Below are 27,039 nucleotides of genomic sequence, written 5' to 3'. Positions count from 1 at the left end.
TTGTGTGCCTCCTCACTGTCCTTCCTTCCTTTTCTGTTCTCATAGGTTTTTAGGAATTCACTGCCAAGACTATTAAATGCTAGTTATGATCTTTAAAGCCCTGGATCAACACTGTCTGAAAGACCATGACTGCTCTCACATTGCAGAAATAAAGCAGTTTGACAGCACTTTAACTTCCATGTCTCCATCCTATGGAATGATGTGATTTGCAGTTTATTGGGGGACCAGAACTCTCTGATAGGGAAGGCTAAAAATCCCACAAGACTACAGCTCCTGGGATTCCGTAGCACTGAGTCATGGCAGTTAAAGTGTTGTCAAACTGTTTGATTTCTGCAATGTGGATACACCCTATATCTCCCTATCCATGTTTTAAGATCTTCAAGGAAAGGCCTTTTCTCAGTCCCACCACCATCATAGTCACATTTGGTGAGGACCTGGGAAAGAGCCTTTTCAGTGGCTGTGCCCAGATTGTAGAATTCTCTCCTACAGTGGTAGAATTCAAAGATATAGCCATATCGGTCTGTAGAATCAGTATGTAGAGAGTTCTTGTAGCACCTTTGAGACTAACTAAAGAAAAAAGTTGGCAGCATGAGCTTTCGTAGACTCAAGTCTACTTCAGATGCATTTGGTGGAGTGGTAAGCCAGGGACAGACTTATATATGTCCTAGATGTGTGAGAAATTCAATTTGAATTCAAAATCCTTTGTATATGGAAACGAAGTGGGTTCATTTGCCTCCCCCTTTCCTTTCACCAGCAACCTAAGACCTTTTTATTCAGGCAGACCTTGGGCTGAAAATCTATGTGACATAAAGGGTTTGTGGTGAAGTTGTGTGTATGTTTTAAATGATTAGAGTATTTATAATGTTTTAATCTTTTTAATTGTACTCTTACTTGATTCCTTAAAAACCTTTGTATAAATGTTTTAACTATATCTTGTATTTTTTTAATGCTGCATGCTGCATCAGGATAAGAAGAAAGGCGGGATAGATACCAAATAAATCAATAATACACTGCTTTGTTGAACTTTTATCTTTTAACAAATGTTTTAAATAACTTGAATTTGATGGATAATTAAATTGTATTTTAACAACATTTTTTAAAACAAAACATAATATATCAGTACTACTTTTAAATGTATTAGTTTTAATTTTTGTAAGCCACCTTAAGTCATAGTGTTCAGGAAAATTTTGGAGATGTGGTGTGTGTAATGATATCCCCAGTCCACATAATCTCAGACACTTTTTAAAAAATATTTTCCTTCTTTCCCATTGCATATCGAGAGGAAAGAATAATGGAAATTATTGTTCCATAGATTCTTATTTGTATATCATTAGGGCTTACTTTGTAGTAAATGTATTTAAGACTGCAGGTGCCTGTAGCAGAGGCATCATCCAGCTAGCTAAGATGCAATTATCTCTAATCAAGTTCTGGCATGAAGCAGGCAGAATATTTTAAGATAGCTATAGGATAAAACTGTGGTGTTTAGCACAACAGTTTATAGATTAAAGGTCCTGTAAAAATAGGTAGTTCCCAGTAACAGATAAAGAAAGAACAAAAACAAACCTGTTTTGGTTGCATTGATAGAAAGATGAAGAGAGGATATAGCAAAATGGGCAATCAATATATATATTAGCTTGATAGAGGAGTATATCGCATGAATTTCACACTGACCTGGGCATGGGACAGGATCGGGTTGGAATGGCTTAAAATCGCTGCTGCGCTGCTGTCCGACCATTACCTGTCCTCCAGCAGTACTCTGCTGACCAATTTTGGTACTAAAGAAACCCAAGTCGGTGTGAAAATTACATGCGATAAACTCCAGAGATGCATAAAAAATTAGGATGATAGAACTAAAAGTTCCTCTGGTAAACTATGGCACTTTCTTAACAACGTCTTAGGGAGTTCTCATATCTTGAGAAATATGGCAATAGGAATGTTGCAATATGTGATCTCAAAAAGATTCAGCTCCAACTGTACAGGCTCTAGTGTACTGATTTTAGTTGCCCAATACATGTAAAGGAGACTTTGTACCTTTAAGAGCTGCCCTGGTGGGTGGTAGGCAGGGGGAATTCAGTGGGCACAGTTGCTCTTGTTGCTCTGTAAACGTGATGGGAAAAGCCTTTGCTAGGAGGCTGCATGCAAGCAGAGCTGCTCAGAAATTTGGAAAACCCAGGCCTTATTTCTGTGCCAAAACGGAAGCTGAGCTTTATGGGAAAAAATGGTCTGCCTGTATTTTAATTTGATTTTAAGGTGGTGATGGGAGTAGCACAAGAATCAGGTTAGAGCGAATAGACTTAATTAAAAAAAAAATCTAACATGGCAACAAGCTTTGGGAATTAAATGGGTTTTTTGGGGTGTTTTTTTTTTTTTTTTTTTTTTGAGATTGAGAGAGAGAGAGAGAGAGAGAGAGAGAGAGAGAGATCGAAATGAGCCAGCAATATGCAGGTCTCTGACCCAATCAGAATATTGCAAGCCAGGCTTCCACCACTCTGTCACTCTCACAACACCTGCTGCATAGGCAGAGTGCCAGCCGCTATTGTGTGGGTACCCTATGCTTCTGCCCCAACTGCTAAACATTTAATGGGAGATCTGGCATCACGCCCAAAGGGGGTTTTGGACTCCTTTTTGTAAGTGAACTCCAGGCCTCTCCCTCCTTTAGACTTTGGGCTCCCCTTCCGCTTAAGGAAGCACTGCCATTGTTGAAAAGAAAAGGATGTCAAACACCTCAGTCATTCAGAAGCACAGCTTCCTCAGCTTTTCCCAGGATGTTGCCTAGAAAACCTTTATCTTTTGTCCCATCAGACATCTTCAAGCTCAGCATAGAATGGCTTGGCTAGTAAGCCTGGACAATTTCATTACATTTCAGGGCTTAAGCCAGAAAGTGAAGTACACAGGCTTTCTGAAATTTCTAAGTGGCATTTAAACAGTGATTCTATTAGGTTACAGTTTACAGGAAAAGACTGATGCCAGGGAAGGATTCTTGGCAGGTGTGTGTAGCTTGTTTTGTGGTGTGAGGAAAACAAGGTATATGGGGAAGACAGTGCAAAAACATTAGCTACACTTACTCTAAGATAAATAGATTTTAGAGGGAATTTTGTCCATATCTGGAGTTTAATGTAATACAATGTCTCATGAGTACATTCAGTTGAGATCGCCCCTTTCCAATTATTCAGTTAGCCAAATTCTGCAGTCATATCATATTACAAACCCAACTGGTGAAAAAATAAAAATGCTGTGAATGTGGAGATAGTTCTGCTTAGAGGGTATTTATAAACAATGTCATAATCTTTTATAAAAAATAAAATAAAAAATCTTTTAAAAGATCAACAGGCCAGAAGCCACACACCTAGTGATGCTATCTTCCACATTTGCATTATTGTCTTCATTATAAAATGGAAGTGCCGCATCTAGCAGCCTAATGATATTCATATTATAAAGCTAAATAATCCCTAAAGGGGTGGTGGAATTCTAGGGTTTTGGTTTTTTTAGTAATAATAATGGCACCACATATGGAATGAATTAGCAGGTGTTTGGTTTGGTCTTAAGATAATAATAGCCAGTTACTGCTGAACTTACGTGTGATGGAGAGCACACCAACCACAGTGAGGGTCTCCTGAGCTTAGACATTCTCCACAAGTTGTATACTGTTCACATGACTCAATGGGAACCTGGGATACCTAGGAAGAAACAGGGAATAAAGTAAGCATTCAGTACAATCTTACTCATTTTGTTTGCACAGCAAATCGAGGATGCAAGCCATGCATAGCTGAATTTTCTGTTCTGTGGTAAGCGTGTGCAGATTTTAATTAAGACCCACAACATTCCTGGAAAGAAAGGTAAAAAGTTTCTCTCTATCTCTCATTTCTGTAACTGCAATGATGGGGACAAGTGAAGCATAGAAAGGCAAATACAGGGTAAGCGCCAACAGTGGCTTCCTTTCAACTGTGGTTATCAAATTATGGACCGGCTTTGGACCAAATAACATTTTCTTCCTATATATCTTTTCCTCTCTGGAGAGACTCTACTCATGCTGACACCTTGATGGTTATAAGTGATAAGCAGTGTGTGGATATTATACCACAAAATAAATAGTATAAACTCAATAGCTAAAACCAAATTCATATCAGATTCTTCTAAAAATGAAATACTGTTTAATTTTCAACACAATTAAAGGTGGCCTCTGACATTTCTCTTATGATAGATAAGGCAGAAGCAGAGTGAAAGGAGAGGATGTTAGTAAGGGGCCAGGTCTCAGTTTGTCAGCTATGGTTCATTGTTATTGTTGTGTGCCTTCAAGCCATTTCTAAAGTGAACATATCATGGGGTCTTCTGGGCCTGAAAGTGTGTGATTCACCCCTGGTCACCCAGTGCCTTTCCATAGCCTAGCAGGGAATCAAACACTGATCTCTAAAATTTTAATCCAATGCTCAAACCCCAACACCATGCTGGCTCTCAGCTATGTTGCACAGGCAGCTTATTTTAGATGCACAACAGTACAGCATGACTCGTGGAACACAATAAATACTGTGTTATACATTAGAGTCCACACACAGCCATATTGTGCTTTATTACAACCTGGAAATGGATTTAATTGGCATTGTTGTCACTTGACATACATAACATACTCAAGACTGCAAAATGTTTTATTGCGGCACAAAATTAAGTTAATAATAACAAATTGTCACTTGGTTGATTCCTGTTTTATGACATACCTATAAGATCTGGTGCAATCTACTGCTTTTTGTTGAATAGAGCCCACTTGTGTGCAATCCCAGTGCCACAAGATATGACATTAAGCACATCTGTTTCTGGAAGGTCCCAGAATTTGTTGGAGAACATAGCTAAACAGATAGGTAAACAGGGTATGGTTCATTACAGTAGCTGAAAAATTAACATAGAACATATAAGGGAGAAAATGAAGGACACAGATCTGCAGGTATCTGGTATCACTGTATTATGTACAGATGTGAGGATTCATGCATGATTCACAATCAGAACAGATGAAATTTTGGAACAGTCCATTTTGATTGGCCAGAACGTTGCACTGTAGTCTTCTAGGTGAATACTTGAACTGTCCGGCAATGAAATATTAACATAGCTGCAATGAACTGGAAATACAGACTGTGGTATTTTAATAACCTCACTGTTCCCTTTCTATAGTCTGCTTAATCAACGTTTATTGTTCATATACCATAAAATTATTTTTAAAAGGGTGCTGTAGCCTCAATTACAAACAATTCACATAATGACTTGAATTTTTTAAAAATCAGTACTTATGTAAGCCCTTTCCATTTAATGTCTGTGCCCAAGTGGGAACTAACAGTTGGGGTTTGCCCAATGTATTTTCAACTTGCAAAACATATTAGAACAGTAATGGAGAAAATGTAGTGTGAAGGCCACCTTTAACAATGGTATAGGTTATTTGGTATAGGGGGAGATCAGATGAGAACACAAAGTGTAGCTACATCATATGTATGTGTTCCAAGCAGGATCTTAGATGTATTGACATTTTAGCCATTCACTTTTTAAAAATATTCACAATGTTTTGACTTATTGGAAATGCCATATAATCCCTTAAAATGTTGAATGCATAGAATCATACGGTGGGTCGATACCACAAGGACCATCCAGTCCAACCCCCCTGCCATGCAGAAATTCACAATCAAAGCAGCTCCAACAGATGGCCATCCAGCCTCTGCTTAAAGACCCCCAAAGAAGAAGATGTCACCACACTCTGAAGAAGTCTGTTCCATGGTCAAACAGCTCTGTCAGGACATTCCTCCTAATGTTAAGGTGGAATCTAATTCCCTATAGCTTGCATCCATTGTTCTGTGTTCTAGTCTCTGGAGCAGCAGAAAACAAACTTGTTCCATCCTCAATGTGACATGCTTTACCTTCAAATACTTAAACAGGGCTATAATATCACCTCTTAACTGTTTTTTTCCCAGGGTAAACATACCCAGCTTCCTAAGTCTTTCCTCATAAGGCACGGTTTCCAGGCTGTTCAACATTTTGGTAGCCCTCCTTTGGGCACGTTCCAATTTGTCAACATCCTTTTTGAATTGTGGTGCCTAGAACTGGACACAGTATTCCAGGTGAGGCCTGACCAAGGCAGAATAGAGTGACACTATTACGTCTTCAGGAAACTCCTATGAATAGATACCGCCTCTCCCATTGATTATTGTTATGTTGTTTTATGTGATGTTATGTCAGTTTTAACTTGTACGGTTTAAATTCTCTATTAGATTTAATACCTTTTTAAGGGGGTGAGGGTACTAGGGATTTGATATGTTTTGCATTTTTAACTTGTTAGCTGCTCCGATTGTTCTCAGAGGGGCAGGATACAAATAAATTATTATTATTATTATTATTATTATTATTATTTTATGTCCCTTGATCTAGACCAGGGGTAGGCAACCTTTTTGAGCTGGGGGCCGGGTTGCTGTCCCTCAGACAACTGGGGGACCGAAGCCAAAAAATAAATAATTAAATAATTTTTTAAAAAAATTAAATATATAAATAAACTGGGACAAATGTAGGACAAAAATTTTAAGTGGAGGACACTTTTTTTAAAATGGAGGACACACCAAAAATTTGCTGGTTTTTAAAAAAATGTTAATATAAATGTATGTTTCTGAGGCTTCTATAGACAATTGCCCACCAAAGGCCCCGGCGGCAATCGGGGGCAGGACCGGGCTGGGGCCGGTCTCAAGACCTCGCCGGGCCGGATCCGGCCTGCGGGCCGTAGGTTGCCTACCCCTGATCTAGACACTATACTTCTATTAATGCAGCTTGAGGTAAGGTATGTATTTTCTCAGACGTATCAGTAGGTACAAAATGCTACTTTCATCAAGGCTGTCCCATCCAAAATATTTATCTGTATCCCTAGTAGACTGTGCTCAAAAAATCAGAAACATACAATTACTAGACAAAAAACTGAGTGAATGGAAAGGGCTTTGAGCTACTGTAATGACTCTTTCAATGGTTTTCCATCCTGCCAGCTTGTTGCTTTTCAGACATCTTATTTACATAACTGTACCCATGTTACCCATCTTTTTAACTTCTTCTCCAGTTGAAGCAAAATAGGTCTTATTCCTATTTTGGTCAGGGATCTGTTACAATCTGGTTCTGGGGAGAATTTAAGCCACTCAACAGCTCACTGTGAAGAATTTGCCCACCATTTTGCTGATAATATCACTTGGATTTGCTCTGACTTAAGACGCCAGAGTTGATACAGTTTCATTGGATGTAACCTTGGCTCCTGCTTGTCCAGTATTGATGGATACTTTTCAATTTCTGCAGGATCCTTGGGGAGGTGAGAGCCACCACAGGTATTCTAGACCCTTGACCTTCTTGGCTTATTAAACAGGCCAGAGGAGAACTGGTGGAATAGGTAAGGGAAGTGATTAATGCTGCTTTACAGCAAGACAGAGTTCCAACATGCCTAAAAGAGGCTGTGGTAAGACTTCTTTTGAAGAAAAAAAAAAAACCAAACCTTCTCTGGATCCTATTGTATTAGAGAATTACAGATCCATCTTCAATCTTCCATTTCTGGGCAAGGTACTAGAGCATGTGGTGGCCTCTCAACTCCAGGCGTCCCTGGATCTAGATAACCCTAGCTATGGGACAGAAACTGCTTTGGTCACCTTTGTGGATGACCTACACAGGGAACTGGACAGGGGGAGTGTGTCCTGTTGGTTCTACTGGATCTCTCAGTGGCTTTCGATACCATCAACCATTTTATCCTTCTGAGTTGCCTCTCTGGGATGGGGCTTGGAGGTACTGTTCTATAATGGCTCCGTTCTTTCTTGGCGGGGCGCTCTCAGAGGGTGGTGCTGGGGGATGCCTGTTCGACTCCTTGGCCATTGGCCTGTGGAGTCCCTCAGGGCTCAGTCCTGTCCCCTATGCTTTTTAACATCTACATGAAACTGCTGGGAGAGGTAATCCGGAGTTTTGGAGTAAAGTGTCACCTGTACGCTGATGATACCCAGCTCTATCACTCCTTTCCATCCAATTTCAAGGAAACTGTTTCTGTTCTAAACCGGTGTCTGGCTGCTGAAATAGACTGGATGAGGCAAACAAATTAAAGCTTAATCCAGACAAGACAGAGGTGCTCCTGGGCAGTCGAAAGACAGACCCGAGAATAGGATTCAGACTATGCTAGATGTGGTTACACTCCCCCTGAAAAATCTGATTTGTAGTTTGGGGGTAATTTTGGATTCAGTACTGAGCCTGGAAGCCCACGTATCAGCGGTGACCAGGAGTGCTTTCACACAGTTAAAACCTGTGTGCCAGCTCCACTCCTTCCTTGAGAAGTCAGATCTGGCCACGGTGGTACATGCCTTGGTTACATCCATCTGGATTACTTTAATGTGCTCTACGTGGGGCTGCCTTTGAAAAGTGCTCAGAAACTTGTTGCAACAGCTCCATTGGCTGTCAGTCTGTTTCCAGACACAATCCACAGTGCTGGTTTTGATCTATAAAGCTTGGGTCCAGGCTGTTTGAAGGACTGTATCTCTCTGAACCCACCAGAGTAATGAGCTCATTTGGAGAGGCCCTTCCCTCTGTCCCACCACCCTCTCAGGTGCATTTGGTGGGAACAAGTGAGAGGGCCTTCTCAGTGGCTGCTCCCAAGTTTGGAACCCCCTCACCAGAGAAGCCAGAATGGCATCATCCTTACTATTCTTCTGACGCCAGGTAAAGACATACCTATGAAGCTGAGAAGGACTTGGTTTTTAATGCTGGGCTATACAAATTTTAATGGTTTATATTTTAATATATTATACAATTGGCCCTTCTTATACACAGATTTTTTATACACGAATTCAAGCATCCAGGGTTTGAAAATGTTCAAAAAAAGTATACATTTCAAATATCAAACCTTGATTTTCCATTTTTTTTTATAAGGGACACCATTTTGCTATGTCATTATATTTAATGGGACTTGAGCATCCACAAATTTTGTTATACATGGGGGATCTTGGAACCAAATCCCAGCATATAACAAGGGTGCGCTGTATTTTAATTTATAACTGTTTTAATCCTTAAAATTGGTTAATTGTTTTTTTAATTTATATTTTAATATTTTGTATTGTTTTTAAATTGTATTGTTTTATACTTGTTTGCCACCTTGAGTCCCTATATTGGGAGAAAGGTGGGATATAAGAAAATAAAACAATAACAATAATAATTCACAGACTAGTTCACGGCAGTTCAGACAGTTGCCCTTGAATTTAATTTTCCAAGTTTGTTCAAATGTCTGAAGATCACATATAGAAAACAGATTTTTTTTTAGTTGTGGTAGTTCTGGCACAATATAATCAGCTATAATAAAAAAAAGAAAAGGGGGAGAAAGTGGAGAGAACTGGAAGGAGAAAGCACCTCTGGGAATGGGATGAAAGTGATGAGAAAAAATAATGTTTTATGTCCATCCCATTCCCCAAAAAAGCTCTCCATGCTCTAGTAGTTCTGAGAAGAAATTTCTGGTTCCTGCTCCAGTTCACCTCCCCTCTACATAAGCACAAATTGTTGTATCTATTACACTCACCAGTCAGCTCTCTTTCTCCCCTCCTAGCCAAGAGCAGTTCAAAAGCAAAGAATCCAGACTCTTTCTTTTCTCTTCATTTTTTTCTGGCCCTTGTGAGTGATGTCGGCAACTGGCTGAGAATTAAAACAACTGTCTGCATTGCATTTGCTCTGTCCGTCAAAGCACTGCCCAGCTCTGAGCAGCTGGAGAGTCAGAAGCAGAAAGGAATCAGTGTGTCCTGGAACAAAGGCCACTTTCACGCCAAATACTGTTGATACAGTGAGAAACTCAGTTCCTCTCTACATTTGAAACTATTAAGCCCCCTATTTTAAATTTTTGTTTTGTTTTGTTTCCTGGGCCCTACTTAACAGATTTTTTTTCTAGAGCCGGGTGAAATGAATGCTTTTCAGTGAGTTAACTCAAGAGGATCTGAAGGCTGACGTGCCCATTTATTTTATTTTAATTAATTAATATCCCACCTTTCTCCCAGCATGAGACACAAGGTGGCTCACAATAATTTAAAACAAAGTAAAGTTAAAATCCTATTAATACAAAAGTTGGAAAAAAACAATTAAATATTCTATTAAAAACAATTTTAAAAAATAAGGTTTTGTGGAACAGGTGTGTAAGTGTACTTATTGTAAGAGTCTTCACTGTATTCTGATCAAATGGTGTAAAATCACTCATTTAGGTGAAGTTATATTCTTATTCAACATCTGCGAACTGTGTAAGCCCATGTCCATTGTGATAATACAGACTGGGATGATGGTGACTAAAGTATAGCCAATAGTATGACCTGAAAAGGGTGCATAAAAGAGCCAGAAAAAAAATAAATCAAAATCCACAAAAAAGCAATAGTTTTATTGGTCAAACAAAATGCATCATACAAGTTTTGAAGCTCCACTGGCTTCTTCATAAGGCCTGATCTGAATAATACACTAATAATTGACTAATTATGCAAATGAAACACTTATTTTCCCTGAAAAGGTAACTATTTGTTTTCATTTTAAATATTTTAAAATACAACATATTGACATGCCAATCAGCAGAGAATTTATGCATGCCCCTGAGTAGTGGATTTGAGTTGGGACAAGTGGAAAATGGGCAACTAAACTTATATCACATCTTTCTATTTCATGAAGCCAGTTACATCTATAAGTTTCACTTACCCCCCACATTTGAATTGTGGCAAATTCTGACAAAGGAATACCACCACTCAACATGAAGTTCTGACCCCCATCCCTAGTTGAACCATGTTGCTTGTTGTTGTAAAATGAAACTTGTTTTTTATGGAAATTTTCTGTCTGAAAGTCCACAATTAATATTAACTGGGCTATATTACAGGACCTTTGTAAGCCACTCTCTTCTCAGTTTCCCTGCACAACCTGTAATATGTAGATGATAACTGCAACAGCAGGACAACTGTATATGTTTAAAAAAGGAAAGAAAAATATCACAGTTTCTCACAAGATTTGAGTTTGAAAGACAAGCACTTGGTGCTTATCCAGTCACAGGTGTGTCAACATCACAGATTTCATAATTGCTTTCTATTATCACTTCTCTCTCTTTCTCTTTTTTATAAAATTTCAAAACAATTCAGGATGTTTCATCTCAAGACAATTGCACTGTGACTCTAAAATTGATTTCTCCCATCCCTGGCTTCACTGATTTTCTTTGCTATCAGTCCTCAGTGTTACTTTCCACACTGGATATGACAATAAAAGGCAGAAGTCACACACATACACAAACAGTGCCTTAACATTTTGTCTTGTGTCCCTCATGCTGTGAGGACTAGCTATTTGTGGTTCATTAAACAAAACAATGCAAGAAAATTCAGAACCCAGGCCAACTAATGTTGTCGGGCTGCATCAGCACTACAGAAATATTCCAGTTTAACACTAACTGCCATGGCTCAATGCTGTGAAATTCTGGGAACTGTAGTTTTGTTTGACCTTTTCTGTCAGAGAGCTCTAGTATCACAGCAAACTACAATTCCCAGAATTCCAAATCACTGAGCCATGGCAGTGGTGTCAAACTGGATTATTTTTGCAGTGCAGATGCAACCAGCATTGCATCTCTCAAGTCTGGGCAATATGGCAATTCTATAACACAGGTACTAAGTAGGCTCACAGTCTATTCTCATACTGCTTTACTACATGTTGATGTATGCCTGATGTATGATAATGGCATCATTAGCAAGCAGTTTGTGGGCTTTAAAAAAAATAAATACGAGGCACAACTCCTCACTCTATTTCTGCAGTATGCTCCCCAAAGGATAGCTACCTTGGCTTTTAGTTCTTTGCCAGCATTCTTAGAGTTGTTTCCTTTGATGCACAACCAAAAATCCATCAGTGATACCTTTATTGGCCAACCAAAATGCACAATATACTTGTTGCAAGCTTTTGAAGCTCCATGGGCAAGTATATTGTGCATTTCGATTGGCCAATAAAAGTATCACTGATGGATTTTTGTTTGTATTTGTTAAATGGCCAGCACAACTACCCCTGAATGTTGCTTGTACGACACTTTAGTTCTTACCAGCATTACACTTTAAAAAAAATACCAATATTTATCAATATCTAACACTTTCCCCTTGTCATTCTCCCTCTTGATGTAATCACATTTACAGGTCCAAAAACTTCTCTGAAAACTCACTGGCACTTTGGTCTACAGTTGTTGCATTTGTTCTGTCTTGTTCTGTCTCGAGACTCTAGCTTGTCTTATATTTGATGTAGGTATGTCTGCTTTCTCAGTTGTTTCATCCATCACTGGCTCAAGACTTTTAATGCTCCACAGATCTCTTCTGTTCTTTCTGGAGACAGCTGCATCATTGCTCTGAAGCAAATATTATCTTGGGGACATATGTTGCTCAGTCACTTTTGCAGGTTTCTACACTCCATTTTGAGAGGGAATAGCTGGCACTTACTGCAATTTCATGAATCAACAGTGGTTTTTTTCTGTTTTTTTATTTCTGAATGTTTGACAATCAGTATGTGACTGTACCAATGCTTGTATTTTAGCACATATGTCTGGCCAATAAAACCCTTTCTAGAACTCTTTTTTACATAACTCAGTTCCTTGAAGACTGGTGTATATGATATTCAGCATTTATTAGCTTAGAGCACATCTTCTTATGATTCTTCAACTTAAAAAAGAAGAAGAATGAAACATGAAAATGAGTCCCTACAGTTAAAAAAAAAAAATCAGCTTTGTGGTTTGAATTAGTAGGAATATCCTCTGCAATTTTTTCCACTTTGATATTGCAATCCCTACCAAACCACAGCCTTATCCAATGCCATATCATTTCCACAGTTTCTGGAGGGACAGACATGTGGCCACGAGGAGTCTTTGGTAGCCTGGCAGCCACCACTTCAGAAAATGGGGGGGGGGGGGGTTAACTTTAACCTCAAGCATGAAAATCAGAGCAAGAGGGTTGGAGAGAGAATTCACACATCCTTTCAGACAACATGGAATCATTTAGGGAGAAATGAGAGATATAAATAAAATACATAAAAATACAAATATTCTGGGCAGTAGCAGTAGTGGGTAGAGACCTCCCAGACACAACTGTAATGACATTTTTACCAAACTCTTGTTAGCACTTCACACACACCCTTCCTGCATGCACAACCAGCTTCCTTGCTGATGAGGTGACCATATGACCATTTTGTGGTTGGGAGAGTACAGGATAGACTATGCAGTATCCACCTGTGTCTGTACAAATGGTCACATGAAGATAATGTCATTCCTCTTTCCCTTTGGAGGACTCCCAGAAGCTCTAGGAGGATGCCATCATCTTCATATGTTCAGCTACAGAAACACAACTGGATGCTGCATGGTGGATTTCTCTGCCACTCCCCCTCCCCAATACTAAATGGCCATTGGGGATAACTCAGGTTAGGGGCTAATGTTGTACAGGCAGAGTATTGCAAATTTTTGTACTGGATGCCTCCCATCCATAAAAGGAAATATGTAGGCATAATGTGATATTATACCTGCACATGTCAGTCACTAATAAAGCTGTGATCACTTATTTCAAACTCCCTTGTTCTTATGTCTCAGATCCAAATACTGTACAGCCTTATCTGGTAGGACAGGCTTGTCTACAAATCATCTGTTGGACTGAGCCATTTGGTACATTTTTCTACTTTGGTTTATTATATTTAGTTTTTCAATTTCATTCATTTGCTTTTGAAGGTTAAGTCTCAGTGCCAATAGAATCTTCTGAGATGCTTGAATTACAAGGGCTAACTTTGGATTTATTTTTATAGATTATGGCAATAGAGTAAGCAACTGAGGTCTTGAAACACTCTTTGCAATCTGTATCATAATTTCATCAATCTTCTGAATCTCCATCTATTAAATCAGCTCTTTATAACAAATTTAAATTAGCCATGGTCCTTAGACCCAGTACAATGCATCAAAATCCACAACTGGAGTCTCAACTCAGCTACCTTGGCTTTATACCAGCGGTTCATACTGTATATTCCATACACATGCAGTCTTTTCCAAGATTATGTTACTAATCTGGTATTTGAATGTTTAAGTATTTCCATTTGAATGCTCTGTAAAATTTTAAAGACATTCCATAAGTTTCTGCCCTTAGTTTTAAAACACACTGTTCTGTCATCATTTACAAGAAGATTAACATACTGCTCATTGTCCACAGCTGAAAAACACAAGGTATCATTGGGTTTTATTTTTATAGTATATAAAAAATATTTCCTCTGTTTTGCTTTACCAAGTTCGGCAAAACAAAAACATTTGCCACATTTTTTGAATTTATTTTGCTATATGTTTGCTAGTAATTTATGTGACAGTTGACTACACAAGTTATAGCAGGCCCTTTCTATAGCTTTGTGAATCTTCTTTAACAGTAGAGCTCGGTTTACTCTATTGCTGGCACGATTTTTCCCCTTCTTAAAAGTCCTTTGATCTCCATTTGTTCTCCTGGTGCCTTCTCCATTATTTGTTATAAATATTTCTGTACTGTTCTTCAACCATATTCCCAGTGTGATTTATGAAAAGAATATAAAATATAAATACAAAATGCTCCTGCTGCTATTCCTAAACATAATCTGAAGGCCAGAAAATCATAGAAGCTGTATAAATCCATAATCAAACCATAATCAAAATGACAATAATGTAGATGGGAGACAAACCTCTCCCAAAAAAAACCTTCTGCTATTGAGAAGGTCTTCCTTTTCTTAACCAGCCCGCTCACCAGATGGAAAGGGCACCTGCAGGAAACCCTCCACTATACTCTTTTAACCTGCAACTGTTTCATTGCTGCCATATTTTTCATAACTTTGTTCCTCTAAATGTCCAAGTTATCAGAAGTGATTATCTCCCTCTGTCTCTTTTCTTTCATGCTATTTGTGTTGATGGAATCTAAGGGGTGGAACAGAAGGGCAGGAAAAAGTGTCTTGAACCTACTTTTTCTGAAAGCTTTTTGAACACCCACTGACTGCATGGGCTGCACCCAAGGCGGCCCAAATGCACATAACCTGATAACATGGTGGAACATCATGCTGCACCACTGGTGGATTTTTTGTCACCTTGCCACCATCCATGTGCACCGTCACACAAACACCCCCCCCGTGACCATCTGCTGCCTAGATGCCATCCTATTGGATGGCTGCCCCTTTGATCAGCCACACAGTCACATCTGTGATCCTATACTGAGACAGGGAATCAGTGTGCCCAGAAAACACTGGCAAAACACAATCATAGAGATCCCACCCTCTACATGACCCTTCACCTCCTTTTACCCCATGCCCCCTCTTGAACTGTCTGGTTTGTGTATGTTGTAATTACATCCATTGGAGGCGTCACACTTTCACTTTTTAGCATTGCCACCCTGACCACTTGGATACACTGGCTCTGCCCTTTTTAAATGCAGACCTGCACTGGTGCATCCATATGCAGGGTTAGTCTTAGTGTTAGAGTTAGCATGGATCGCTCTGAACTGTTCTGGCATTGGGGCATTTATATGCAGGGTTGAAGGTGCACATTTTCTGGGCTTAGTCAGAATATCTTGGGTTCTTTTTGCTCTGGCTTTTAGCCCCAGGAGTTTCCACCCACTTTGGAATTGTGCGTCATCTAAATGCCACACCTTCAAAGTGGTTTGAAACCGCTGTATTTGGACCATGTGTTTTACCTCTAAGATGGAAGCAGAGAATAGAAATCAGCAATACTACTGAATAATGATTGCCAAAACTCCTTTCTACTTTGTAAGGTGGTGAATATGACATCAGGCTGTTATGTGATTTTATTCCATATGCATTTAAAAAAAAATGGTGTGTGAGTTTGCATACAGAAACTTATTAATGGAATAGCAGCAGACTTTTCTCCGCTTGTATTACAAATACCAAGAAGCAGAATCTTGTACATGGCTGGCCACAGGATTCCTTAGATGCAGCATTGTTCAGACCATTCAGATGGGGAAGTAGGGACATGATGATTGCCATTAGGGGGGGGCAAGGTGATAGTTACCACATACTATCCCTGAAGGCTCTGTGGTATGCTTGAGGGATCGTGGGTGGCTGTCACCAGTCAGCTACAACAGGAGATCCTCATTCTCCCCCCTCCCTTGAAATACACAGTTGTTCTGTCAGCAACAATAAGCCCACTTTAGATTTGCTATTCTGTGACTGCAAATTATTTCTGATTTATGGCGACCCGAAGGCAATGCTATCAAAAGATTTTTGTGGCAAGATTTGTTAAGAGAGAGTTTGCCTTTGCCTTCCTCTGATGCTGAGAGTGTGTGACTTGCCCAGGGTGAACCAGTGGATTTCCATGGCTGAGTTGGGATTTGAACCCTGGTCTTCAGAATTATAGTCCAACTCTCAAACCACTACATCATCCTAGCTCTCCATAAACTATGATAGCACCATTAAAATATTTGCTCAGTTTCCTTACAAGAAAAAGAATGTATATAAATTTTCACCTATTTCATTTCTGCATACAAAAGCAAAAACAAAAAACAAATGTCAAAAGCTTTCTCCTACTGGACATGGTTATGAAAGGTTGTGCACATTTATTTATTTATTTTAATTTCAGGAGTTTTCACAGATATTTCTCAAAGGTTTTCACCATGAAATATATTTGGGGGCAAAACCAATTTTCTGCACACAATACAATTTGCACAAAATTTGTTTTGAGAACACATGTTATTGCACCAAAACCCCATTTCTCTCCTATTATTCCTGTTGACAAAAATAGTGCTGGTCATCCTACTCTTACTTAAGGACAAAAAACCTTGTGGTTTTGAACATTTTTTTAGTGGTTTCAACAGGGAAGAAAATAATTGTGAATAATGTGCATATTATATCTCAACTGAAACGTCATCCTATGTTGGGACTGATTTCTGCCTCACTCCTGATTCTCTCTGTAGAACTGTCTTCCTGCTAAGTACTATCTTAGACTGTAGGATGTAGTCAGTAGATAGCCAGAAAGAAACGCATATGTCAAAGCACACTTCAGGCTACAGATCTCTGCAGAAACTGGAGTACATTAATAAAGAATTAGAGTGAAGAATATGACAGATAGTTTGGGGGGGGGGGAATGAGAAGAGAAACTAAACCTGCAATTCTACCTACATTTAATCAGGAATTAACTCCACCATATACCATACACATAAGTGGAGCTGTACATATATAGATCTATGAAAACTTAGTAGGGAGTGAGTTGCATTGCAATTCAAGTAAACATGTTTATTACTGGGATGTCAGACTTATCTCATGGCAGCCTTTTCTTAATCTTTTATATGAGGAAAGTACAGAACTGATCTCAAAAGAATGAATAAAACAAGGTAAGTAAGTTTGTGGAAACGTATAGAACTTTCTGCCAGATGGGCTTGGCTGTTGTAAACAACTGATCAATCTCAGGTCATTTTTTAAAAAGTAACTGACTCCTAAAAGTTTGGTGGCATAAAAAATAATTATACTTCCAAAAAGAGAAAAACAAAGCACATAGTTCAATGTCGGACCACTGCTGTATTTTCTTTTAAGTATATGACTGTGTTGTTGCAGTGCTTGGGTTTATAAGTCCTCAATTTCAAAGGTAACATTCATCTAAAGGTCAAATAAATGGGGTGGTGGTGGTAGTGATGCTTTATAGCTATAACTGGAAAAGCCAAACTCTCCCCTTAAGTATTATTGTCCTTGCTTCCTCCCACATTCTGACCACAACACTGTCACTTTTCTCACATGCTATTTTATCTTTTTTGGCTGATGAAGAAGCCTGTGAAGCTTAAAAAGCTAGTATGATAAATTTTGTACCTTTTGGTTGTCCTAATAAAGATACCATTATAGAATAGATTTGGGATTTTCTTATTTTTAGACTAAAAATCAGTGCTTTGAACAAACATTTTCAACTATTAGGCACATTAGAATTGATATGGCTAGTATCATTAGCAACCTGCAAGTTTTGGCCAAACCCATTCATGAACTTGTTTGCATACATACAAGTACTTATTTGTGTGTGCATGTGTATAACTCTCCATTTAATTCACTGTGTGTTATTCTGTTTCAAGTGTACCATACGAAATCTCTAGATGGCTTCTGATGATTGCCATTTCTGGGTATGTTTATGATTTTCTTTACTCCCTTCTTCGTTCTCTACTGACCCTTTTCCCCTTAGGAAATCTGATTATTGTGTTTGAAATTTTGCAGTGGCCCAAGGGTTACAGATCAGGTGGGGTGGTGAAAGAGGTGGAATTTAGATCTGGAGATTTCCAAAAGAATGGAAAACAACCAGAAACAAAGAACTTAATCCCATCTCCAATCTGGAATCTGACTCCCTCCCTATGCCTCCTCAGAAAGAATTTGGATTAGACACCTGTTTTTTACAAACACCATCTCTCTGAAAATGAACATATGCGTTGCAAAGAAAACTCCTAAACTTGACTATATAGAAAAGCACAGCTGTCCCTGCATATAAAATGTGTTGCCCTTACTCTTGGAAATTTTTACAGACCTTCAGAGCGAAGAAAGAAAGGTAGATCTATGATTCAAGCCACCCTCCCCTTCTTTCTGGAATTGTCACCCCTTGTGCTGTTCAATCTCTGCGTCGGAATTCCTGTCACTCGGCAACATCATGCTTGCTGACATCCTATGGTGTTTTAATTAAGACAATTGTCACGGGACACTATGCAAGATGTGAATATTTCTTTCTTCAGAAAGGCAGGAAAGCAAATGTCTGAGCCCATCACATGAAACGCCTGCCAGAGGCCACTGGAGGTTTTATAACTCTGGCTTTTTTGCATGATGAAACACTTTGCAGTCCTGTCACGCCTTTCATCAAGGATCTCAAAGCACAATAAATTAGATCTTGCAGTCCTTGCTGGGAGAATGTTCCCTGCACACCACTGCTGGACAATGCCATTTGACATAGTTACAGCCAGGATAGGGGTAGACAGGTTGTCCCAGTGTGGAACATAGCACTGAGACTGAATTAGTCAACATTACCTAATTCCCTTTTTGCAGAGTTTAGAGGTCTTATGCACTCTTCATGCTGTGTTCAACCTTTTCTTTCCTGCACCTTCCTCCTTCTTTCCCCCTTTACTGGACAAATCACCAGCACAATAGTGAATACGAGTGATTTTTTTAAACTGAGAAACATCATTTGGTGAAGATAGGCCAATAAATGTTAATACAGTCAGCCCTTCTTATACATGGATTTCTTATACATGGATTCAAGCATCCACAGTTTGAAAATGTTAAAAAAAAGTGTAAATTTCAAATATCAAACCTTGATTTTCCATTTTTTATAAGGGACACCATTTTGCTATGTCCTTATATTTAATGGGACTTGAGCATACACAGATTTTGTTATCCATGAGGGATCTTAGAACCAAACCCCAGCATATAACAAGGATCCACTGTATTAGCGCATAAAGTACAAGGTCTGGACTTTTAAGACTTTTGGAAGAGCAAGGCAACCTGCCTTGTTATTACATCTAGTTCTAGGTATGGGGTTGGTATCAGCATATGAAACTATGAAGACACCTTGTATTCTGAATTTTTTCTGGTATAGTATTAAGAAACAGGCCTCTTCTATAGGTTCTGCCCAACCAGCAAGCACTGTGTTCTTATACAGCAGATTGTCTCTTGTCTTTTCTTGTCTTCTCTTCACCACAGTTTCTCTTTGTTCACCATCTCCTGCTACCCACATCTCATTTTATTTTATTATTTGTTGGATTTATATCACCACCCCCCCCCCCGGGTACTGTCTCAGGGTGACTGTAAATTGCTTTTAAAATCTACCGATGGGAAAGGATATATAGAAATATATGACTGAAATTGATTCATTTCACCAGCAAGGGAGCATTTCCCAATCCATCCCTTTACTTTATTTGCAGTAGTGGGTTTTGCAATCCACAATACAAATATAGCATTTCCTAGTATTTTTATTCCATCACAAAATTTGGATGATTGAGGACAGAACTGCCACTGTATTTACATATTATCATTTAATTCTATCTCACCACTCATGGTTCTGAAACCCCAAAGGGAAAAATAGTTTGTGTGTTCTTGCTCTTTACAAAGCAGAATGGAAGCACACTTATTTGTGTCTTCATTATTTTTAAACTATTTGCATCCACTGTAATTATCATTCTGAGATCAAAGAAGTTTTGCATGTGAAATGCCACATGATGGAGAAAAACAACTGTGACTGAAATACAAGACTGACTGTGGGACAAACGAAATGGATAATTGTTGACTTAAAGCAATGAAATTAGACAGACAAGGAAGGAATTGAATCAGTGTAAAATGGGGGGGGGGGACCATGGGATGTAGAAACTGGCAGGAACCAAAATGAACTTGGAAGTGCAATCACGGCCAGTCTCTTCCACATTTTTCCACGGGGATGTAGGGAAATCAGTTCTTGAGTGTAAACAGCAGTATTTCCCAAACTGTTTTACATCTAAACATCTTGGACAAGATCCTGCTTCAGGAGAGGCACATGTATCAGATAGCTATGTCTCTATAGCTATGCCTGCCAATGCTGCTTCTAAAACCCACCATGCATGCAATGAACCCCACCCCAGCACAGTCATTTCCATTTTGTTGGAGTGTGTTGCTTACAAGTTGGGTTTGTGGGGAGGGGGGGTTGGTCACTGTGCGGTCAGAACAAAATGCCAACTTCTGCAATCACAAAGAGAGACAGAGAGAGAGAGAGAGAGAGAGAGTTGTGATGGCATACGTCTGAGTTACACCATGATAATTCACTAATAGGATAATAGTGAATTATTATTATTATTATTTCATTGCCAGAAGGTCAAAACAAAATCTTCTCAAGTTTAATTTATGCTTGTAGGGAGGTAGTCATGCTTCTTTCCCAAAAATCCTAACCATATGAAGTTTAATACATCAGAGGAATACTGGGTGTGACTGGTGAACATTAATGGCAGCATCTCTTTCTACTGTGTTCATCTCCCTGTGAATCTTGCTTATCCTTTTCAGGGGTAGAGCTAACTTTAAAAGGCAAGAGATAATTAAGAGATAAGCAAGAAAGTGACAGGCCAACAAGAGAGGGGAAGGGAAAATTAAAAAGTGAATCAACAAAACAACAGTTGATAAAAGATCAGAAGAGAAAATAAGATAAACTACGGTCACTCCTCTGTTTCTGTGGACTTGAGATCTGTGTCCCTTGCATATATGTGAATGGGAAACGGAGGGGGAAACAAAGGGGTACACACCCATAGTGCACTCCCGCAGCCCCCTGTGGAAGTGTGTCCTCATTCAAGCCAATGGGGCTTGAATATACACACATTCAGTTTTGCGGGTGATCCAGAATGGATCCACCATGAAAATGGAGGGATGAGGGTAGCTGAGACTAGAAAAGCAAATAGCAAACTGTAGTTGACAAACAATTCTTCTCCAGCTATAAACTCTGAAGCATTTGTGCAAATATCTTTTCCAGATATGTAACTGCTTGGGTCTCTGGCAGTCAGATATATTTTTGATACAGAGAGATAGTTTTATGGTAAGTGTAGGAAGAAGTCTCGTTGTTATGCTTGATGGAGTCATCTCATTAGTGTACCCATCTCTACCTGCTTCCGCCTGAAGTTTCCAAGCTCTCTAGCAGAGATGGACAACAGGAGACACCTGATCATGCAGCAAAAGCTGGGGCTAGAGAGGAAAAGATGCAGAAATAAAAAGAAAATTTCCATATGTGTCTTCTGTCAAACCCCATTTTTATGCTGCAGTATGTACAGATAGACTCTCTCTCTCTCTCTCTCTCTCTCTCTCTCTCATACACACATGTGGTAACAGACAAATTATTTTATTCCGGGGTTGGCCTCTATCTTTGCAAAGTAGCAGGGAAGCTGACTGACTGAGCCTCAGAAAATGAAAGGAGAGCGGCTGAGGAAAGGCAGAGCATCCCCCTATGCAAACAGCTTGAAAGATACTAAACTGCTACAATAGTAGCATTTTGCTTTTCCATATGCCTCCTAATCTCCTAATCTTGACAGACACAGTAGGATCTATTTCCAGGCTCATCCTCCTGTCTCAGTTAGCAGCTGCTCCAGTTATCAGTTATGTGATTACCACCATAAAATTGTGTAGTCCTGATGTAATGTATGGCCACACACTCTTTCATTGGTATTTTTCCTTCACTCCACCCACCAGCCCACTGTAGTCCTATACATCTTCCAGACTGCTCTGAGCAGCTCCATACATGGTGCCATCATTATTTATTTTTTCCAACACCTTCTGAAATAGCAGGGCAGGGCACATCCAAAAAATTTGCAGAGCCATTCCAGTCAACTGGCTCACCATTTCATGAAGTTTCAGGAGAAAACCCTCCCTACCATCCTTTGGTGTTTCCTGGATTCTGGCAGGGGCCTAATATGCCTTTTGGTTTAAAATTCATTTTAAATCTGTATGTAGAGAGATCTTATAACACCTTTGAGGCTAATTGAAAGAAAGAAATTGGCAGCATGAGCTTTCATAGACTTCAGTCTATTTCCTCAGATGCATTTGGACTACAAAATCTCTCTATATACTGATTCTACTGACTAACACAGCTGTATCTTTGAATTCTATCATTTTAAATCTGTTTTAAAAGAACACTTTTTAGGCAGCAATTCTGTTGGTTAGTCCAAGTAGAATAGAACTAATGGACCAGCTATTCAATAGGGAATAAACACACATGTAAATCCATTTGATTCAATGGACCTAATCTAGTGGAGACTAACAATAGGTTTTAAGCCTCATTTTTTTTTTTAAAAAAAAGGTATACCATTTTGGGAACCCTGGTAAACAGAAAAGCAGTATTTTAAAATACAAAATGTTTTCAATGGAAAATAAATAAATAAATAAATAATCTAAACTGTCTTGCAGAATCTTTAAATAACTCAAGCACTGTGACACAGAGGAGGAGAGAATTTTTTGTTTTTGCAGAGGTTAGGACCAGGTCTAATGATATGAAGCTGCAAGAGGGTACATTTTTATTTGACATTAGAAGGAATTTCTTGACAATAAGAACAGTTTGGCAATGGAACCAGTGGTGTTACTGGGGGGTGCAGACAGCACTGGATGACACCCCAGAGGGGGGTGACACCCTGTCGGGTCCTCTACCCTGTCCTTCCTTGTCATGGCTCAGTTTTCCTCAAGAGAACTGATTGGGCTGCGGCAAGGAGCTGGGCTCAGTGCCACGCTGCCTTGTCACAGCCTGGTTCTCCCCTGAGGAAAACTGAGGTGTGGCAAGGAGGCGCAGGGGGTGCGTGCGCTCATGCTGGCTCCTTCATGCAGTCTGGTTCTCCCAAGGAAACCCGAGGCATGGCAAGGAGGGATGGGGGCACATGCTTGGCCTGGCTCCTTGCCGTGGCCCGGCTCTCCTGAGGAAAACCAAGCCATCGCAAGGAGGGGTGGGTGCGTGCACCCATGTGCTCACCCTGGCTTAGCCTACCCTCACCTCCTTGTGGAAGCCTTGCCCATTCCGGTTCTGAAGCTCCACCCCTGACCGGTAACCCTGTCCCCCACATGAGGTGACACCACAGTCAAGGATGCCACTGAATGGAATGGCAAGACTAGAGAGGTGATGTGGTCACCTTCTTTGGAAATCTTCAGAAAAAGGGTGGAGAGCTTCCTGCTTGTGATGCTCTAGTTTAGCAATTCTCAAGATGGGTGGTATGCCTCCCCTGGGGCAGTGGAAAGATCCAGGGGGTGGTGAGGAAAAAGGGATGTTAGGGGGCAGTGAAGAAAGGAGGTTGACAGGTACCAGTGTGGGTGAGAGGCTTCTCAGTCTCTGCTCAGTCAGCTGCTCGGTTACTGCTCTCAAAGTGATCAGTGCCTGATTGCTGCTCCTTTGCACACTGGGAGCAGCAACTGTGCAGCAGGCCAGCTGGCTTTCCTTCTGTTGTGATGTTGAATGGGCGAAAATGAAGAGTAAATTTTTTCACTAGCTTGTTGGCATCTCAAACTATTCTGACTCAGATTGCAGTGAACAGTGATGCCAGCCTCACATTTCCTCCAGTCTGAGCAGATCACGACAGTTCTGGATCAAGAATGAGGGCATGGCTGAAAGAAATCATAGGTTGCGGTTGGCTGATGTTCTACAGATTTGTAGAAAAATTCTACATATGAATTTCTAATTAAAGATTCAATTAGGGGCTGGAAATAAGTACTATAATATAAATAGAAGTACAACACATGTCATTGAAGTGGTCAATACATGTTACTCAAGTGAAGGAGCCTGACTAGATGATTTGTATGCTTTCCTATCCACGTGCTCACTGGTGAAGGACGGCTTCAAGGACCCTGCTCTCTCTCATGATTCTTTATCTTAAACACAGATTTAGATTGGACAGAGCATCAAATAGAGGACACCTTCAAATGGAGTGCTGTTTTGTGAGAGACTCTTTAATAGAGGATTGTAAATTTGGATATAAGACTATCCTATACTGAGCCACTGCTGAAAGGAGAATTCAAGGCTGATCAGACATGAAATGGGGAACTCTAGTTTACAAGACACTATGCACCATTCTGAAGAGACAATTGCATGTGCTGAACTGTGTCAATCAACTTTTTAAGCTCTAGCACAGCTTTACAAAAGACTGCAGATGATTGCCAAAACAAATCTATGTTTGGTACAGCCCATGGGATCAGCTGACTATATTGACTATAATGACTTTGTGGCATCATGGCTGAAAGCCAGCATAGGCTGATGTTGGATGTTGGTTGATTGGTTAAATCAGTGAAAGTTAATGAGATTAACACAAACCCCATATCCACCACATATTCAAATATACATGTCAATAAACCTGTTAAAATGGGACATTTCATCTTTAAGATTGACACATTTTCAGACATACAACTGAATAAATTATTAGTAATCCATCTATCATTAGTCATTCTTTTTTTTTAAAGCTGAGTAAACTAGTGTGGTGCAGTGGTTTGAGCATTTGACTCTGACTGAAGACCAGGGTTCAAATCCCTGCTTGGCCCAGTGAGTGACCTCGGGCAAGTCACACTCTCTCACCTTCAAGGGAATGCAATGACAAACCCACTCTGAACAAATCTTGCCAAGAAAGCCCTATGATACATTCACCTAGGCATTGCCATAAAGTCAGAAACAACTCAAAAGCACACAACAATAAACACACATGAAAAGAACAAGTAGGGAACAGGGTCTGCCCTGGAATACTGTATGTGTCAGAGCTTTAAACATCATTTACACCATTTTCATTTTTAGACAAATCAAATTCAAATCATCTTTTGCTGCCAGCAAGGAGATGTCAGCATTCACCTGTTATTTCTTCCTCCCACTTTTCCACCAGGAACACCAGAGCATGGCAACCTTTTTGTTTGTTTAGTTGACAGAGCAGCTTTGGGGCTCACTTTTCACTTCCCTAATTACAGAACTTCCTACCCAGTAATTAAATGATAAAGACTCATTACTGTTTTCCTTGATTGCCTGATTGGTTCTGTTTTACCAGACCTTTAGGGACATTCCACAAGCTCTTACCTTTAGAATCACTGGTTTCCCCTTGACTAGCCACAAGAGCTACAAAACAAATACACTGAACAATATGGCACTACAAATAATTAAATAAAAGTGCTCTCTCTCTCTCTCTCTCTCTCTCTTTCTCTCGCTCTCTGTGCGGGAAAGGGAAATAATCCTTGATTCCTCCCATGTCTATATTCCTGCCTTTGTGATTGCTACCAAAACAAGCTGCTGACCTCTCTGACTAGGAGCCAGCCCATGGGGCATCCCGTCAGCACACTGCCTTAGAGACCTGTCGTGGTGAGAGGAGTTCAAACAGAAAATCTATTTTTAATGACTTTGGGGAGTACTGGGGAGATGCTGAGTAATTCAATGTAATTAAAGCTATCTATCACTCAGTGAGCAGGAGCTGAAAGTTGATGAACTTTTCTGTGATATTTTCTTTCATTCATTTTTTTCTTAAAAATACAACAATGTGTCATACAATCAGGTTATATTGGCACAACTCACATTTTGTGGCAGTTAGTGTTTTATACAGCATGAGCTCAGAGAAAATAAAAACAACAGCACATGCAATGCTTTCAGATTTATGAAGGTTTGGCTAAAGAGAAATTAAGTGTAGGAGTCCTTGTAGTTCGATTAGACGAAAACTGGTAAATTTGAATGTGAGGCCTGAATTTGAGTCTCTGTCTTTTAAAGTAACAACAACAACAACAACAAAAGAGGTTCCATACATATACACAAATAACAATTTTATATATTAAAAAATTACAAATACTATATCTTAGCACCACTATACCTTAGTGTCCCTTCTTTAATGGTGTTTCAGGACCTTGTTCCCTCTGGTGACAATCAGGAAATCCAAAAGACATCATAGGGACTTAAAGCTAGAACATTTGGGCTGCCCTTGGTACCCCTTTAAGACCCTTGCCCTTCACCACATTGCAAGGGTGAAGTCCCACTCCTCCTTGTCCTCATTTTACTAGCTTCAGGAGAACTCTGAGAACTTTCAAGGACATCACACTTGTGGAGATAAGCCCTTGTATTCCTCCCAAAGGTGGCCAGGAGCTGTTTGTCCTTGGTCTGTTGATTTTGAAGTGTTCGAAGTGCCCATTGGTATCCCTTGGTACTCAGCACAACTGTAGAAGTTAGTTCCTCCATCTCCAGCTCTGATCTGTGAAGCAGGTCATGACATGGTTATTCCTTATGTGCTAATGCAGGGCTGTGTCAGAAACAGCCTCCATCTATATCCATAACTTGGACAAGGGCAGGGCTTCAAGGTCAAAGGAAAAGTCTTCCTACTTCTTTCAAAAGCCTTTGAAGATTAGTGCAAGGAAAGCCTTACCAAACCAGATTTAAACATGTGTTCACCAGTGCTGAACTGCCTATCAGAATTCTAGATCCTTTTTTACAGATGCAGTTCCTGTTTGGGCACAATGGCAACAAAGATATTCATTCCATTTGTACATCTGGGCTAGCAGCAGATTGTATGGAGGTATTCACTGTATCCATAAAAATGACTTTTACTCTGATTTACAATGTAAATCAACTGTAAA

The 27,039-nt window shown here is 39.7% G+C and overlaps 1 protein-coding gene across 1 annotated transcript in view; it reads right to left on the bottom strand.

Moving 5' to 3' along the window:
- Nucleotides 1-27,039, bottom strand: part of PLXNA2 (plexin A2) — a 518,762-nt gene that overhangs the window by 171,710 nt on the left and 320,013 nt on the right. Inside the window, 1 exon segment of the mRNA XM_042463708.1 lies at nucleotides 3,577-3,677. Coding sequence (XP_042319642.1) covers nucleotides 3,577-3,677 — 101 coding nt within the window.

Source organism: Sceloporus undulatus, chromosome 4 (assembly GCF_019175285.1).
Source record: "Sceloporus undulatus isolate JIND9_A2432 ecotype Alabama chromosome 4, SceUnd_v1.1, whole genome shotgun sequence".
Taxonomy (NCBI): domain Eukaryota; kingdom Metazoa; phylum Chordata; class Lepidosauria; order Squamata; family Phrynosomatidae; genus Sceloporus; species Sceloporus undulatus.
Note: the sequence above shows the minus strand (reverse complement) of the source record. Positions and strands in the feature narration are given on the sequence as shown.